The 18859-nt window shown below is 35.2% G+C and overlaps 1 protein-coding gene across 7 annotated transcripts in view; it reads right to left on the bottom strand.

Annotated features, from left to right (window-relative positions):
• MAP4K3 (mitogen-activated protein kinase kinase kinase kinase 3) overlaps positions 1 to 18859 on the bottom strand; it is a 191497-nt gene that overhangs the window by 41313 nt on the left and 131325 nt on the right. For 5 of the 7 annotated variants that reach the window (XM_044261698.1, XM_044261700.1, XM_044261696.1 and 2 more), the window contains 4 exons: positions 18004 to 18082; positions 13949 to 14007; positions 12602 to 12664; positions 2906 to 2964 (listed from right to left, as the gene is read on the bottom strand). In XM_044261698.1, the coding sequence (XP_044117633.1) occupies positions 2906 to 2964; positions 12602 to 12664; positions 13949 to 14007; positions 18004 to 18082 (260 nt within the window). The remainder of the gene's footprint in view (positions 1 to 2905; positions 2965 to 12601; positions 12665 to 13948; positions 14008 to 18003; positions 18083 to 18859) is intronic. The other 2 variants (XM_044261699.1, XM_044261701.1) reach the window with 1 other exon arrangement.

Genomic DNA, 18859 nt, shown 5'->3' with positions numbered 1-18859 from the left:
TTTGCTTTTCAGGCTTTATAATAGAGAAAATGAAACATGGCTAAATTTGCTAAGAGGTTCATTTACAGTAAATATTGTATCTTGAGAGCCCTAGAGAAAAATGTGACACTGATATAATAAACAGTATCACTATTCACTAGTCCACGTGGATTCTTATGGAAATTTTAGAAAGCAATGAACAAAATAAAACAAAAATGATGCCCAGAGATACTGAATTATAAGTCAATCTAACATAATTTGGAAATCTGGATGAAAAGTTAAAAATGCAACAATATGCAATCATAGATTAACTGGTGAAGTGAAGAAACTACTACAGGGAAGTAAAAACCACAGCCAAAATATTTAGCATATTCAAATTAGCTAAGAAATTCATGCTGCTAAAATCCTAAATTGCCTAAATGGTTCAAAATAATCTTTAAGTATTGTCCTGATTATATTTGAAGATAAAACAAACTTGCTATTTCTTTAAACCCAAAGAGCAGTTTTATTCACTCATATTCATTTGTTCTTACAATCAAAATTACTGAGTAAGTACTACACATAAGGATAATTGGTAAATATTTCTTAAATCCCGACTGTCCTAAATGCTTTGCAATGATTACTACATTTCACCCTTGACACCTTACAAGGCAGGGACTATTATAATCCCCATTTTACTAGAGAAAATTGAGGTAAATTTCTCAAAGTCACATAGCTTACAGGAACAGAGTGTTCTGACTCCAGATTAGCATTTATTACTACTACACTCAATTGTGTCAGGAACTGTGTAATTCAGTTACACTTTTCACCAGTATTTAACTCTTTAGAAGAGAATTCATCTTTAGAATTTTTATTCTACATTAAAAACAAAATCAGAAATAACTTTTTTTTTTTTTGAAAATAGCATTTTGTTGGTTTTAAGTGATCAGAAAAGTTGATCCCAATAATAACAGCATTCAAAAGAAAAGAAAACCCAGTAAGTCAAAATACATATCATTCTGTTAAAACAAACAAACAAACAAAAAACTATCTTAGTTCCTGTTTGGTCTGGAATAGGTAGAAACCCATAAATGGAAATCTGTCTGCCTGATCACCTATGGAGAAAGCAGGAAATCCTGTGAGTTTTAAAACACTGCCTAGTCACAAGAATAAAGCAGACATCAGTACAGTAAGAGAAGTGCTACATCCATGCTCATGTCACATGTATGTATATACCTATACACGAAACACAGCCAAAGGTCAAATGTCTGGCCAGCCTACCTTGCCAGTGATTCGTTATATAGAATACAGTTCCTTAAGCAGGGATCCAATTAATCAAAAAATGAAGGTTGGGCAAATTATTAACATTTTACCTAGCCAAAGTAACTATATACTATGAAAATGTCTAACAATCAGAAATTAGACAATGGGAACTAAGGAGTCTGGAAAAGATTTAGTGACGGGCCTTTTTTTTTTGCATTTTTTGCAAGTATGTAATTCAAAAGATATATTTAAAATGAACCAAAAAAGGATAAATGAAGTATTTCTCCAAATTATCCACTGTCTCTTAAATATACCAAAATTTGCTAAGCAGGTTCTTAAAACCCGTGACCTTAAATTTAGACAAAAAAAAAAACCAAACAAACCATAAAAAGCACTCCAGAATTTTTATTTGCTAACCACTCTAAGACAAGCTTTCTTTGCTGTCCATCAACAAATCAGGACAGATTATAAATAGCACATAGTTAACTCTTTAGATAAAATTTCATTTTTCTACTAGGGAAGTTTTATTTTATTTTCATTTTTATTTTTTACCATTTTAGGAAACCTAAATTAGGTTAATAAAAAAAAACCCAACTTCATTGTATTTAACTGAAGTTCAGCTTAAATCAAAACTAGTATCATTTTTTTAGGTTGTCATTCAAAGTCTTTTCTCTGTGTTGAGAAAAGAGTGTATGTAAACATTCAGTCTATAAAAAAAGGAGAGAGACATGAATTTGCATTATCTTTAAGTCTGAGCTACTCGTCTTTAGTCACCATTTCTCAAGTGATTAAAGTATGGGTGTATGTATACTTCTCAACTCTCTAATGTAAGTGAAATCATATGTTGACATTTTAGATTGTTGTGATTATTAATATCTACATTGCTGGGAGATTTCAGCAATTTAAACAGTGTTTCCTTAAAATTAAGATTTTAAAATGATAATCTCTTCATGAACTCAGGAAATGAGAACCTACTGGGAACAGCAAGAGTCCTGTCCCCCCTTACCATGCTGACTCAGGACTGTGAGCAACTTAAACTGTTACACCTTGCAAGCTGCGTTTTCACCCCAGTGCTGTATCACCCAGACAGTGCCTGGCATACAGGAGGTCTTTAATAATTGTTGGATCTACTTCCTGCATGAATTGATAATGCTTAAGACCCCAGACACATTTGAACTAGTATCTACTTTCTGAAAAGCTCTTAACAGCTAAAAGTCAGAATAGAGATTTCTAAACAGTGTGAATATTCCCAGCTATTTTCAGAGCAAGCACACCTGGAATATGCACCAGCACAAGTTTTATAAGGAATAACCAGGCCAACTTTAAAAATAAAAGAAAAAAGAATCCTGAAACATATATTATTTTAGTTGGAATGTACTTCATTTTTTCTAACAAGTAAGGTCTACAAAGTAGCTTGATACAAAAAATTTAAGATGACTGTCCCCATTAGGACAATTACTGACTAAATGATTAGCAAAGCAGCAATGAAGAAAAGTTAAAAGCATATTATAAGACATACCTACCAGACTCTACTTCTGGAAGTATTAAAATATATCATATATTAAGTATTACATATAATAAAATATACAATAAATATAAATACAAAATATAATAAATACGTTAAAATATAAAGTAACTTAACTACTCTTGAATTTAAATTTAATTTAAAAAGAACTTTACTTACTTGTTTGCACCCAAAAAGTAACTACTTTGGTGTCCTTGTCCATATTCTAGCTGTAGATCCTAATAGTATAAAATAACATATTAAGCAAAAGAGTAGTATATTACAAATCATGATACACAAATATATATATTTCAAGAGAAGCCCCAGACTGCAAATAAATCTGTATTGCTATATGTTCTTTAATTAAAAAAGGCATAGTAGGACTTCCAGCAATAAAAAATGTCAGAAGTCTGTAGTTGTGGTTTATATATTTATTTAAGTTCAGTATTTTTCTGGGAATTTGTTTGAGTAATATATGCAAGTTTCATTTATGGTTATTGCTTTTGTAATTAAAATTTGTAAAAATCAGTTTTTAGAAAGAAAAATGCTCAAATAACATCAAGCTATAATGAAGCAAAAATGATTACAGAAGAGAACAAGCAACAAAAATCTTGACCTTGTATGTAAGATCTGCAATAATGCTCTCTATATACACATTCACGTATTTCTATTATTGCTTCATGCAGGTGATATTTATTTATTTATTTATTTGAGAGATGGAGAGAGACCACAAGGAGGCAGAGCAGCAGGCAGAGGGAGAGGGTGAGGGAGAAGCAGGCTCCCTGCTGAGCAAGGAGCCTGACTCAGGGCTTGATTCCAGGACCCCAGGACCATGACCGGAGCCAAAGGCAGCCGCTCAACTGACTGAGCCATACGGGTGCCCTGTAGATAATAATTTTTTTAAAGATATAGAATAGGGTGCTCTTTTTAAGTGAATTATATAGATGAACATGCACAAGGTTGTAATTACACTTAAAGAGTTTTTAGTAATTCTTTAGAGAGTTAAGTAGCAAAACAAGTATCCTTAGCTAAACATTTCCACTGAATGCTACACATAGAGAGTTAAGAACTGAAATTTAAAGGGACTAACAATATATCTCCTCAACTCAAATGCCTTCTTGAGGAAAAAAATGTTTTCTAACAACAATGGAGTACAAAGTAAAGCTTCCCCTTCTCTCCCCTTCTTAAGTCACTGTATTTCAAGCATTGTTTTAATAATGAAGGGGGAATATTTAACATTTTAAATGAATTTTATTTTCACTAGAATATAGTGTACTTAAAGTGTTTCCTAATTATACAAAATATTGCCAAATGCACAATTATACAAGATATTGCTAAATCCTGATACCTCCTTTGACTAGCCTTCCAACACTGTGCAGGAAAAGGTACAACCTTTTCCATGTCTCCACATCATTTAATACCCAGTTGTCTAGCACTTAGACTGCTTTTAATTAATTCATTTACCAGTCTATAAAAATAGGAGCCAGGCTGTGAGCTCCTCAAACAAAAGGAAACTGTTAAATCCATCTTTCTTCCCTAAAAGCCCAGGATCTAGAATAGTACCTAGTACACACTAACTAGGCCCTTAAAATAAATGCTTGTTTAAACACCGATAGTTTATTTTCCTGTAAAGAGACAACTAACACTTCACCCTCGTTAAGATACACAAATTCTAGGTCACAAAAATACGAAGCCCAGCAATATAAGGATTCTAAGCAATACATTGCATTTAAGTAAAAAGCCCTTTAACATTTAAGTACTCCAGCACCTGTCAAAAAGATAACTGATGAAAAACAAAACCAAAATCCTGGTTCAGACAACACTCAAATTTTGTTTTCTTCAATATTTCTGTGTTTTCATGCATAATAAATGTTCTTACATAATAAATGATAGAAAAGATAATACATCATAAGTAAGATTAGTCAACTCTCACATGGGTATCACAAAAATTCCAACGAAAAAGGATACCTGTTCTAACTGACAATAATGCATCTTAATAGGATGATAGCACTGTTATCATAAGACTGCCATAGAATTATGCCGCACAATTTAAGTGGTCATGACTTTGTACAGGAACTTTTAAACTTTGGCATTTGGGAAAGAGAAGGACTAATCTCAATGAATGCACTTCTAAATTCAAGTTTGTTTTCTTCAGCTAGAGGTAACTGTACCACCTCTACCATACCAGCAATCTCTTTAGCCAACAGAATCTCTTAAGCCCTTAACAAATGAAGGCTTTTAAAAGCGTGCATTTGTGTAGAGTGCACATGGTTTCTGTTACATGCACATAGATGTGGCTGTTGTAGGAATAGTCACCTTACAATACATGACAACTACCAGGTTGATGATAATGATTTTTAAGAAAAAATTCAATTGAAATTAGCAGACTACTTAGGAACATAAGAAAGGAGTCTAAAATAACTAGTGTAGTATTTTAACAGAAAAATTGAATGTAGGTTCATATGCAGAACAACATTCAGGCTAGGAAGAAGCTGTAGATATATCCAAGTCAGATGATTAAGTGTATCATGTATCAAACCCTACCAGGAAAGCAAAAATTAAAAGGGGCTGATTCTTGATTAATTCCTTCTCCATAAATCAAGTTGTTTTTAGCAACCATGGAACAAAAACAATGTCCTAGAAATGTCATCAAGTAAAAGAATTATACTAAGTCCTTTGATAAGCACTGATTCTCATTTAGCTCCACTATTATTTACTTAGAACCCTATTATATGCCAGAATTCAGACAGTAAATCATTCAAAGAAAATGAGAAGAAATAAAAAGGAAAGGAAGGAAAGTAAAATTGGGGCAAAGTTATTATCTATTTATATATCTTCAAAACAGTCTAAGAAAGATTGATCTAAAATGCTTGTCAAGAAGTACTTGGAAGCTATACTGTAACAGAAAAATGCTACCAAAATCATGCTTGGAAAAGCACTCAAGATGTAACCTACATGATGGTAAAACACAGGATACCTTTGCAAGCTAAGTAAGAATACATTTGAACATGCCAAGAGAGATATAAAAAAAATTAGCAGCACAAATGAGACATCAACTTATTAATGAATGACAATGTTTACCAAGTAAACTCAAATAAGTAACAAGGACTGAAAACACACAATAGCCTCCTCATATAGAGTCAACCTGAATGCTCAAGCAAAAATTGAAGGTGGTCACTTTAGCGCAATGAAAATCTTTTTAGGTCAGAAAAAGCCCAACTTCAGTTTTAATAAATGGAGAAGCACAGAAAGCACTGAAAAAAGCAAAACAAACAAACAAACAAACAAAAAAACAGAACATGGAACAGCAGAAAAGGAAAATACGTGCTCAAGAAAATCTTATCACTGTTTTTTTTATAAACCCCTTAGGAGGTTGCAAAATCTACACCTGATGAAAAAAACAGCAGAAGTTAATAGAACTGATATAGCTGGCTACAGAAACATAAAAGAAAAAATACGTAAGCAATTTATTTTAACCAACAAAAAAGAGAACAGCACAAATGGAGAGTATTTTTTCTCATCAAAAAATGAAAAAATTATAATATTAAGTCATTTAAAGACACTTTTTAGTATGGCAGATAATTTATAGAAGTAAAAAACAACTGAATCATAGACAAATCAAAAAAAGATTTTATTTTTTAAAAAACAGAGAAGCCAGTGAGGTCAGAACACTAACAGATGAGTACTAAGCAGTATTCATGACTTACATGTCAAACTTGGAAATAAAGATCAGCAGGGTAGGTTTGCCATTCCAGAAAATGTCCTATCATTGTGCAGCTATGAAAATTCTCCTTAGAAACTGTCTTTATTAAGTATCAGGTAAGAAGAGTAACCACACCAGCAAAACTTAATGATAAGTAACAGTTTAATAAACTTGAAATAAACAAAGTTAATATTTACTGTACTTTTTCAGACTAAACTAAACTTTTTTAGACTTTTCAGTTTTGACCTAATTAAGGGGTAATTTTAAAGTACTTTTGTTATGTTTACTGATAATGACCAACTGGGTTTATCTTTCTGATGTTTTTAATTATAATTAAAATATTTTATTCTTACTTTTTGGGCATACCTTATGTTTCTTCAGAGCAAAGATTATGTTACTATTTATGTTCCTCCACAGCAATTAATATAGTCTTTTGCATATAGTTAACTTTAAGTATATTTTTCATTGGTATATGGGTTACAATATCCAGTAAAATTAGGCAAACTAGAAAAAATTGGCCATCAGTTAACTAGATGTGTAATCTTCTAATCTGAAGATTAGAAGATTTTTTTACATCAGATAAATCCATTTTATGGTTATGGGCCTAACTCTAATTAACTCTAATACTAATTTTTAAAATAGTATATTTTATTAAATCAGCATATCCAAATACTATCATTCCACCATGTAATAAATATAAAAATGATTAAGGATATGTTTCCATTTCTTTCTTTTTAATTGAAGTAGAGTTGACACATATCACATTAGTTTCAGGGGTACAACACGTGATTCAAAACCTCTATACATTACTCGGTGCTCCCCACCACTGCAGCTGCCTTCTGTCACCACAAGTTACTACAACACCACTGACTATATTCCCTACGTTGCACCTGTATCCCTGTACAGAATTTATTCTGTAACTGGAAGCCTATACCTCCCACTCCCCTTCACCTATTCTGACCATCTCTCACCCCCTCTCTTATGGCAACCACTAGCTTGTTCTCTGTATTTAGGGGTGTGTTTCTTTTTTTTCTTTTTTCCTTTTTGGCTTGTCTGTTCACTACTTTTTTAGATTCCACCTGTGAGTGAAATCATATGGTATTTGTCTCTGACTTAATTCACTTAGCACACCTTCTAGGTCCATTCACAGTTTTGCAAATGGAAAGGTCTCATTCTTTTTTTAATTGCTGAGTAATTAATATTCCGGTGTGTGTGTGTGTGTGTGTGTGTGTGTGTGTGTGCGAGCGCGCGTGTGTGCGTGTGTGTCTCTACCACATCTTCTTCAGCCATTCATCTATCTATGAACACTTAAGTTTCAATGTTTTGGCTACCGTAAATAATGCTGCAATAAACAGAGGGTCCATATATCTTTCAAAATGAGTGTTTTCATTTTCTATTTGGTATCTCTAATTTTAATTTTTTTCAGGAACCTCCACATTGTTTTCCATAGTGGCTGTACTAATTTAATTTACATCCCCACTTAACAAAGTGCACAAGGACTCCTTTGTCCCGTATCTTTTTTTTTCTTTTAAAGATTTTATTTATTTATTTGATAGAGAGCAAGAGGGAGAGCACAAGCAGAGGGAGGAGCAGCAAAGAGAGGGGGTGAAGCAGGCTCCCCACCGAGCAGGGAGCCCGATGTGGGACTCAATCCCATGACCCCAGGATCATGACCTGAGCCGAAGGCAGTCACTTAACCAACTGAGCCACTCAGATGCCCCCTTTGTCCCATATCTTTGCCAGCACTTATTATTTCTTGACTTTTTGATTCTAGCCACTCTGACAGGTCTTGAGGTGATATCCCAATGTGGTTTTGATTTGCATTTGCCTAATGATTAGTGATGCTGAACATCTTTCCATGTGACTGTTGCCTATCTGCTGTCATGGGAAAAATGTCTATTCAGGTCCTCTGCTCATTTTTTAACCAGATAGTCTTTTTTTGGTGTTGTGAGTATTTTTTAGGTATTTTGGATATTAACCCCTTATTGACTATATCATTTGCAAATATCTTTTCCCATTCGATAGGTTATATTTTCGTTTTGCCGATGGTTTCCTTGTCTGTGCAAAAGCTTCTTATTTTGCTGTAGTTCCAATATTTTTAAAGATTTATTTTTAAAGATTTTATTTATTTGACAGAGAGAGATCACATAGGCAGAGAGGCAGGCAGAGAGAGCTAGAGGAGGAAGCAGGCTCCTTGCTGAGCAGAGAGCCCAATATGGGGCTCAATCCCAGGACCCTGGGACTACGACCTTCGCCAAAGGCAGAGGCCTCAACCCACTGAGCCACCCAGGCACCCCCCAATAATTTATTTTTGCTTTTGTTTTCCTTGTCTCAAATATCTAGAAAACTGTTGCTAAGGCAACAAAGGAGATTACTGCCTATGTTTTCTTCTAGAAGCAAAATTCTTATTATTTAATTATTGTATCATGGTGAGGCTTTCTAACTTTGGCATCTTCTCAAAATCTGCAGACCTTTTTTACTAACAATTCTGGAAATCAAGCTTTGTTCTCCTGGTTTCATACATTATGATTATTTAATTAAAACAAATCTCTGTACTATAATAATGAAAATTGAGATGTAATAGTCTCAATTCACTTACAAAATTATGAAAGTGAAGACCCTTATCACTTAAAACAATAAGAAATCACTGATGGTACAGAACACTTAAGCAGCAAAGTCTTTAAATGGGTAAATGTTTTGGGGTACCTGGGTGGCTCAGTTGGTTAAGGGTCTGGACTCCTGGTTTCAGCTCAGGTCAAGATCTCAGGGTCATGAGCTTGAGCCCCCCACGGGCTGCACTCAGCATAGAGTTGGCTTGAGATTCTCTCCCTCTCCCTCTGCCCCTTTCCTTGCACTGTGTGTGGACTCCCTCTAATACATAAATAAATGAATAAATAAAATCTTTAAAACAAACAAACCAAAAAAAGGGGGGTAAATGCTCCCTCTGGGTGCCAAAAGATTTACAGTTGTCATCTTGGTGCCAAGTGCCTACTAAGATGACAGCCAAGACATTTTGGGTTCATCAGGTTTCTAGTGGCAACAAGTTACTTCTAACAGCTGGAAATCTTGCTTATGGTGCTCAAGTTTTAGGACTGGTGAAATTAGGCGACTGAAATAGCTATGGACACTTCACACTCATTAGGATAGCTGCAGTGACACAGACACATACACACACACATCCCCAAAATAACAAGTGTTGATGAAGATGTGGAAGAATTGGAGCCTTTGTGCACTGCTGGTAGGAATCGTAAAATGACACAGCTGCTACGAAAGTGGCATGGTGTTCCCCTCGGAAATTAAATGTAGAATTATTATATGATGCAGCAGTTCTCCTTCCTGTTACATGCCCCAAAGGACTAAAAGTAGAATCTCGACAGATACTGCACACCTATGTTGACAGCAGCACTATTCACAACAGTCAAAAGTGGAAGCAATCCAACTTTCCACGACAGATGAATGAACCAACAAAATGTGGTACATTTTGGCACATGAACACACGCGTGCGTGCACACACACACACAGAGGAACATTCAGCCTTAAGAAGGAAATTCTGATACATGAAACAACACGGATGAATCTTTAAAGATGAGACATGATACCAAGTGAAGGGAGCCAGTCACAAAAGGACAAATATTGTATGATCCCACTTATATAAGGTATATCAAAGAGACAGAAAATAGAATGTGGTTGCCAGGAGCTGGAAGGAAGGGGGAATGAGAGTTCTTGTTTGATGGGTAAGGAGCTGCAGTGTGGGAAGATGAGACTGTTCTGGGGGTGGATAGTGGTGATGGGTGCACAACAATATGAATGAACTTAATGCCACTGGACTGTGCACTTAAAAATGGCTACAGCGGTAAACTCAGTGATATGTATATTTTACCACAATAAAAAAATAACTATGGAGCATATATATGTTCAGTAAAAAGAGAGATCATGAGCGCGAGCTCAGTATTCATGGAAAAAAACAACTTGATGCCATGGGGTAGAGGTAACACAGATGATGGTTTTAGGTTTGAACTCCTGAGCCAGGCTGCCTCAATCAAACCCCACCTTGGCCATTATTTAGCTGGGTGGTAAGATCAATTTCAACTTCTTTATACCTTAAATCCCCTCCTCTGTAAAATAAGGATTTTAAGTTATTAAATTGGAAGTGATTAGAATGCCTTGTGTTTAAAAACTTGTAGACAAATGTTACCTTTTATTATCATCAAAAGTGAACTTTTGAAGACTGATTTTATAAACTGTAGAATGTGACAAATATATCGTTCATCCCTCTTCTGCCAGAACTATCTAACTAGTTGACTGGCCCTAAGGCCCTCTGTCATAAGAAACTCCTGACGACTTGGCGGTAGGGGCAATTCCAGGGAACAGAACCAAGATAACTTATTTGGGTTACTAGGCTAGTTCCAGAAAGATAGGGCACAGAAAGGAGTAACTCTAATTCTAAAGACTATGTTTCTGGGTTTGTTGTTATTTTTTCTAGACAATATTGATAAATAAGTCAGTTTAAACTTCTGATTCTGTGGCTTTATTTCCACAACGATTTTCACTGTCATTCTAGCCTACATATGTGTAATTCTGAAAAAAATCTTTAATCTGAAAATTACTGACTGTTTTCTTCAGACATTTCATCTCTCTTGCCCCTTTGGACAGTTAATTCTCAATCCTTACACTTTCTGGTCCTCTCTGGATCATCTGATGCATCCTTCTTTCTTTTTTGACAGTCCATGTACTGATTCTTCCAGCTTTTCAACTGTTTCTTCCCTCTCTCCCATGTTGGTTCTACTATTAACCGCAAAACACAGGGATCACCCATTATGGTGACTTGTTTTCTGCACTCCATCCTTCTTCAGCCCTAACTAGTGAACATATGCAGTCTCATGGTTCCATCTACCATTTCTTCTTTGATGACTTCAATCTTCCTCTTTTGAGCTAATCCCATAATTCTAGTACTAGTATGACCACTTCTGGAATTTCAGCTCTTTATCTGCCATCTCTCAAAACTGTGGTCCATGCTGATTATCATTCCCATATCAATTCCCATGAAACATTGGAGGCATCTATAATGGTTTCTACAATGAAATCAGTCCTAGTCCCTTCCAGAAGCCAGATAAGCCACATTAACCCAAAAGTGTTTCTTTGATTTCCACAGCACATATTACATATATTAGCCTCTTGTCATTAACAGTCACCACCTGCTGGCAATCCACTGCAAATTTTGTTGCATGGCTGAAAGTTTGTATGCCCAAATATTTTTTGCCCATCAAGACAACTTCCTCTCAGAGAAATTATGTGTAAACAGTCTCCTCTGCTTTCTACAAATATTACAGGGCATAGATTTAAGAATGTATATAATCATTTAAGCCAACCAGAATTGAAAGAAGTACGTTACTAAAGCAGAGAGAAAGGGATGAGAAGGAAAATTCCAATGAAAAGGCAAAAAGTAAAATCTAGGAGTAAATATGGAGGCAACTTGGAGCCTTGGCTAGCTATAGAAAAAAAAAAAAACATTTAATAGCAACTATTAAAAGTAGTATTTATTTAATATTTACCAAGGTTAGTTTTCCTCTTTTCTTACCTAATGATAACACAGTCTTAATATTTATAACTTCAGGGAGGCTTTAAAAAAATCCCAATTTCAGCCTGAAAAAACTGGATATTACCTAATGCTACAAAGTTAAATTTCATCTGAGACTCATTTCATTGTTAATTAGGGATGCTATTTTTAAAAATTATATGGATACATTAATATGTAATATATAAAAATTGTTTAATATATATGAATGGATATGTGTGTATATATATACACACACACACATATATATATGTGGATGCCTTCTAGTTCATTAAAATAAGTGACAGTATTAAAACTCAACATTTTTATATGAAGAAGTAGTTTTAAAAAATACATTTGAGAAAACGGAGTACTTTTCATTAAAAAAGGAAAAATTTTAAATTTTTTATTATAATATATTTGAGTAGATAAATCTACTTAACTTGATTTGGAAAAATATGGCTATTATCAATATAAGAAACCTTGCTAAATGGCAGGTACTTAAAAAACAATGCTTAAACTGGTTCATTAAAATTGGACAAAATATTTGATCAAAAAAAACCCAAAAACAATTAAGACTAAACAATGCTGACAAAGAAAATCAGAAGATAAGAAATACCAGATTAGATCTTGCAGTGTAGTATATTTCTTCTGAACTGTCCAAAAAACCATCACTGTCGGGCTGTTTAGCAGAGACCAAGAAACCCAAGTTATTTACACTTAGACTAAAAGCCACAAAGTCACAAAGGGAAACTGTCACAAGTAAGGTAAGTCCTGCTAACATAATTTTATTAAGGCAAATGCTAAGTCAAATCATATCAAGGAGCTTCTAAAATATCAATAATGCAACAACTTTGCTCTGTGATGCAGTTATTAAATTAGTACAGAATTTAAATACACACAATGCCAACTTAAAAAGAGAAACAGAAAACTCCAACTGCCTTAACAAAATACTATTAGCAGTTATAAACATCATGACTAGATTACTTTTTGTTCTTAACCTTCTTTCATCCTCTACATAAATGTTGGGCTTAAGCATTTTAATATAATCGTTTAAAGAATTTTTACTTAACACTCCGTTCCTCCACGCTGGTATACTGAATCAGAATAACTCCATAATTTAAAGGCTAAAGATACACTTTGTACGTATGCGTTTAGTCAAGTGGGATAAAATAAGCGTCAAATTTAAGAAGAAAGTTCCCATTTCAATCCTTAGTACTTATTCACAGTTACTTCCTTCTCATTACTGAATAGGAAAGAAAAAAATGAAAACCAAAATCTGGAGCTGCAGGAAACTATTTCATTAAGATTAATTTTGTTGCTTAAGTCTTACTTTTTATTCTTCCATAGAATATTATCATCTCAAATATTTGCAAAACATGTTGCTTCCAAGACTGCTTCTAAAAATATATTATCATGTGCCTGGAAGGCATATATAAAACATTAAAAAGAATCATGAAAAGAACTTCATATAGTTAGCAAAGCCTTAAATGAATGACAGTTTTGATCTACCGTGTATGCCTAGCTTCTCCTGAGTTTTAGTCCAGATCTGACTCTACCCTGATGTTTAGAAAACTGGCTTACACTCTTAAAAGACTGCCCATAAATTCACTGAGATGCGCTTTTATTGGCCCAACATCCTAATTTAAAATAGTGCCATTTATCCCAATAAATGCATACAAAAAAGCCCCTCAAAAGCTGCAAAACAAAAATGGAGGAAAAAAAGAGGCCAGCATTAAAAACATGTAATCAGAGAATGGTAAAACTAGTTTCTCCTAATTTTGAGAATATTCAATCTCAGCAACACAGATTTATTTTTTATAAATTTCAGAATTACTTACCTTTTTATTTCCCCAAATGCTTTAGAAAAATCAATAACTAGATTTTTTTTAGTCAGTACCAATATCAAAAAGACTAATTAAAATATTTATTTTCAGTGTTAACATTCCAAGACTTCACTACTTACAAGTTCATGATGTGGTTCTGTTTCCTTCCTTAAGGGTGGATCAAATTTTACCTGGCCAACTAAAAAAGAAAAGTAAAGCCATGATCTGTATCTATATTCTTAAAGACGTAATACTTTTAAGTTACTCTATGGCAAAACATTTAATTTTATCATCTATCATATAGTGATTACAATCCAAAGATTTAAATGAAAAATCTGTTGGCTGAAAAAAGCCTAATAAAGTCTAGGTAGGATAGTAAAGCTTAATCTGTTAATTCTAGATCTCTTCCATAGTAAAAAGAAAGAAAAATATATATATAATTAGCAAAATTACAGTCAGGATCTAACTTGCTACTTTACTGTGACCCAGCACTAACTACAGGCAATCTAAACTCAGGATTTAGGAGGGTAGACAGCAAATGAGGCAGAGTACTTTTGGAAGCCAGGCTTCAAATGGCCTCTAATGATTCCTGCCCCCTGGTGTTTATGTGTGTAGTGCCTTCCCACATGACCAGGGCTGGTCTGTGTGACCAAATGAATATGGCAGAGTGATGGCCTATCGCTTGCAAATGAGGCTTCTTCAATAGTGGATTCTTCATACCTGTCCATACACAATCATACATCAAGGACCATAAGGTAACTTTTAGTAAGGTATTAAAATTAATATATATATTTCACCTTGACAGAGGCCTAGTGAACGGCCTTCGCCTACATCTGTCATCAATTGGGAAAATTAAATCTATAATAAAGTTGCATGAAGATAGTTAGTGGATCTACCTGCCTTGTGTTATTGTCACATGTGAACAGGCCTGCTTTCCCCACATGTATTTCTTTTTTCTTTTTTTTTAAAAGATTTTATTTATTTATTTGACAGAGAGAGAGAGGTGAGAGCACACAAGCAGGGGGAACAGCAGGCAGAGGGAGAAGCAGGCTCCCTGCCGAGCACGGAGCCCGATGTGGGACTCGATCCCAGGACTCTAGGACCATGACCTGAGCTGAAGGCAGCCGCTTAACCGACTGAGCCACCCAGGAGTCCCAACCCCACATGTATTTCTTAAAGCAAGTTTTTACTTATCATATTTAACTGAAGGCAGAGAGGATTTCCAAAAGGGAAAGAATGACACCTTTTCTGCAAATGTGTCCATTTTCATATGAATGTTGCCTAAACACCATTTAGTTTAATAAGGAGAAAACCTTGGTTGCATGGAGAGATACCAAGTAACTGGGAACATTAAAACATTATCAAAATCATTTTTCCAAAGCCTGTCTTTACAGTTAACAACATTATTAACTATTCTATCACATCTCACATAAAATCATAAAATATTCTAAGAAAGCAGATATTAGAATATGTATAAGATTTAAAAGCCTCAAATATCAAACTTATAAATTATTAAAAGTGGTGGTTGCCCAAATTCCCTACTCCTCTCTAACGCCCCTTGTCCTCCATGCTATTTGTTATGCTCCACAAATAAGTGAAACCATATGATAATTGACTCTCTCTGCTTGACTTATTTCACTCAGCATATTGGAAGGGGAGGTGAACCACGAGGGACTATGGACTCTGAAAAACAGTCTGAGGGGTTTGAAGTGACGGGGGGGGGGAGGTTGGGGTACCAGGTGGTGGGTATTATAGAGGGCACAGCTTGCATGGAGCACTGGGTGTGGTGAAAAAATAATGAATACTGTTTTTCTGAAAATAAATAAATTGGAAAATAAAAAAAAGTGGTGGTTGCTACCACAACACTCTAGAGGGACATGACACCTTTCTTACTGGCAAATAGGGGAAAAGGGAAGAGGTCTACCATACTTTACCTGCTCCCACCAAAGGAAGGGCATATCAGAATCTCAGAAAAATGCGAGTACTGACATCTAGTTTCATGTAGCCTATTCAGGCCTATGCAGTTAGAAGCTGAGAATCACTAATATAAATTTGTAAAGAATGATTCAGAAAGAACTGCCCTTTGGAATAAAGAGCCTAATAATATAATTTTTTTAAAAGAACTGGATAACAAGATAAAAGTACTTTATATTAGATTTTCATTAATATTGAAAATAAAAAGTTTTCTAAATCAACAACATAGATATCTCTGATCACCATCTATCTGTATTATTAAAGAAATGATGAAGACATCTTGTAATTGCTTTTTGTATATTAGAAAATAGGAAAAGCTTATATATATGGGTCATATAACTACATAATTATGTGTGTGTGTGTGATATACTAAGGTTGTCATTTTCAGAAAAATATGTTTGGAGGGAAGTTAGCAAATTTAAATAATCTGGCTTCAGATGGAGCTTTAAAAAAGGTAATCTTTCTTTTTTTTTTTTTTAAAGATTTTATTTTTTTATTTGCCAGACAGAGATCACAAGTAGGTGGTGGCGGGGAGGGGGAGCAGTCTCCCTGCCGAGCAGAGAGCCCAATGTGGGGCTCGATGCCAGGACCCTGGGATCATGACCAGACCTGAAGGCAGAGGCTTTAATCCGCTGAGCCACTCAGGCGCCCTAAAAGGTAATCTTATATATATTCACACAACCAACTGCTGGCAAACAAGTACCAAATCCCAGTTCTGGCTTTTTGTACAATGCATGGTATTTTCTTTCAAGAGTTTCTTTCCTTTTTTTAAAAAAAATTTTGTTAATTTTTTATTAACATACAATGTATTATTAGCCCCAGGGGTATAGGTCTGTGAATCACCAGGTTTACACACTTCACAGCACTCACCATACATAGCACATACCTTCTCCAATGTCCACAACCCAGCCACCCTCTCCATACCCCTCTCCCGCCAGCAACCCTCAGTTAAGAGTTTTTCTTTTAAGAGCATTTTCAAGTAACACCAGCACAAAGCTTTTCTAAGAACTTAATACACAAGTGTATGGTCCAGCCAAAGTTTCAATGAAAATCTGCAAAGGATCTGCAGTATAAAATCCATAAGCCATGATGAAGTGGTTTCTGAAACATAGCAGTGTTAGTGAAAGACGACTGGGCTGGGAAGTTGAGAGATCCCGGGCTTGCTATTAACGTGGTGTATGACTTCATCCCACAGGTAAATCTCTGCATCTCTGCATTTTTTTTTTTTCTATTAAATGGTGATAGTGTCTGCCACTACTTATTTAGCTTTCAGACAAAGAGATGGCTTCATCTTAAAGTATGAAATGTACTATTATCATTACTAACCTAGCTAAAAATTGGGAAAAGTTTCTTTACAGTAGTTACCTTAAGTTACCACACTGCCTAACTTCACTAGTCATTCTGGATATCAAGTCTCTCAGGATAAATCTTTAACGCATGGAAAACTGTTACCAGAAGCCTCATTGCACTAAATTAGCATTCTAAGTCAAGAGAATTAAAGCTTCCAAGAAGAAAAAAGAACTTTAGGCACTAGTACTGCAGATTCCTGCTGGCAGAGTTTTCACTGGCGGGTTGACAGTACAGATTCCATGTAAATGAAAGGTCTCAGTGGGCCCATAACAAGGGTGTCCATAAAAAATACCTGGGGGGCTCTTTTAAAAGATTCCTGGGCTGACTCAAGACCCAGTGAATCAGGATCTATGGAAAAGTGGGGCTGGAAACCCACTTTTAAAGGTGCTCAGGTCATTCAGGTGCTGAGCTAGTTTGCAGATCTCTACACCTCTCCTTGCTATTCAAAGTGTGGCCCTGGAACCATAAACCCCTACAGAACTCGGGAGCTTGTGCGAAGTGAAGGACCTCAAGCCCAGGCGCAGATCCATGGAATGGGAAACTCCACTTCCACAAGCTCTCTAGGTGAGTCACACACCCACCAGTTTAAGAGGCACTGCCTCGATTATCCTGTCCTGCCTGGTCGAGGAATTTTATTCCTCTTCCCAGACTGTAACAACATAAATACATCCCACATCCCCTCTCTTGCCAAAATTCCCCAGGGAACAAGGTAAAGGAAATTCTTTCTACCTTAATTAAACCCTACATTTAAAAAGATTTACTAAGAAAGACTAATCGGAAGAAAATGAAGCAAAAATAACTGTAACTAAATTACAACTTGAAATCTTATTTCTCATTGTTAAATTACGAAGCGTGTATAGTATATACTTACAGTTTATCTCCGAGCGTGTTTTTTCTTCTCTTACATTTCTACTTGTTGAGTGAATTCTATGCGGTACAGCAACAAGAGGCTAGGAAAGACCAAAATCAATGACATGTGGCATTTGACAATCAAGTCACAGCCTGGTCCACAAAATTACTCAAACGTGAAAGAGATACTCCATTTTATACAAAAATGGGACAAAATATAATGAATTTGTGATTTTTTTTTTCCCCTCAAAAAGAGGCAACTATAAACTGGGAGCTTCTAAGGATTATGGATATATTTTGTCCACAGCAGTTTCCCAATAAATGTTCTCTGAGTTGAATATATCTAAATATATAAAATTGAGTGTTCCAATAATTCAACAGCGGTTCAAAAGCTGCAGCTTTTCTTGCTGCACAACAGAAATATTTTAATTTAACAAATCTGCCTCAAGTTCTTTTACCAAAAATAATGAGATAAATAAAATGAATCGATGCTAAAGGTATTTGTGATCTGTGGTCCTTTTACTTAGTAAACATAATTTTCACCCCTTTATGTTTTTTTTTTTCCTTGTAGGAGTAGAGCTCTATTTTCTTGCCTTTCACTGTATTAAAATCTCTGTGTATCGCCACACTTAGAAACATTCGGGCTGGGGGGGAGAGGTGGAGCGGTGAAGAGTTCTCACTGCTGTATCACGGACATTCCTCCAATCTTTTGGGGAGCACAAGGGGCCCTATCTGTAAAGCCTCTGAAGCTCCATCCCATACACTTTAAGATCTCACCTTAAGAGGTGATGCCAGCATCTATTTCATGTACCAAACAGGTTTTTTTCTGCGTGTGAAACGCTTCCCTTGAAGTTATTACCTTTGAAGGAGATACACTC

This window comes from Neovison vison, chromosome 8, assembly GCF_020171115.1.
Source record: "Neovison vison isolate M4711 chromosome 8, ASM_NN_V1, whole genome shotgun sequence".
NCBI lineage: Eukaryota > Metazoa > Chordata > Mammalia > Carnivora > Mustelidae > Neogale > Neogale vison.
This window is presented reverse-complemented; position numbering and strand designations above follow the sequence as displayed.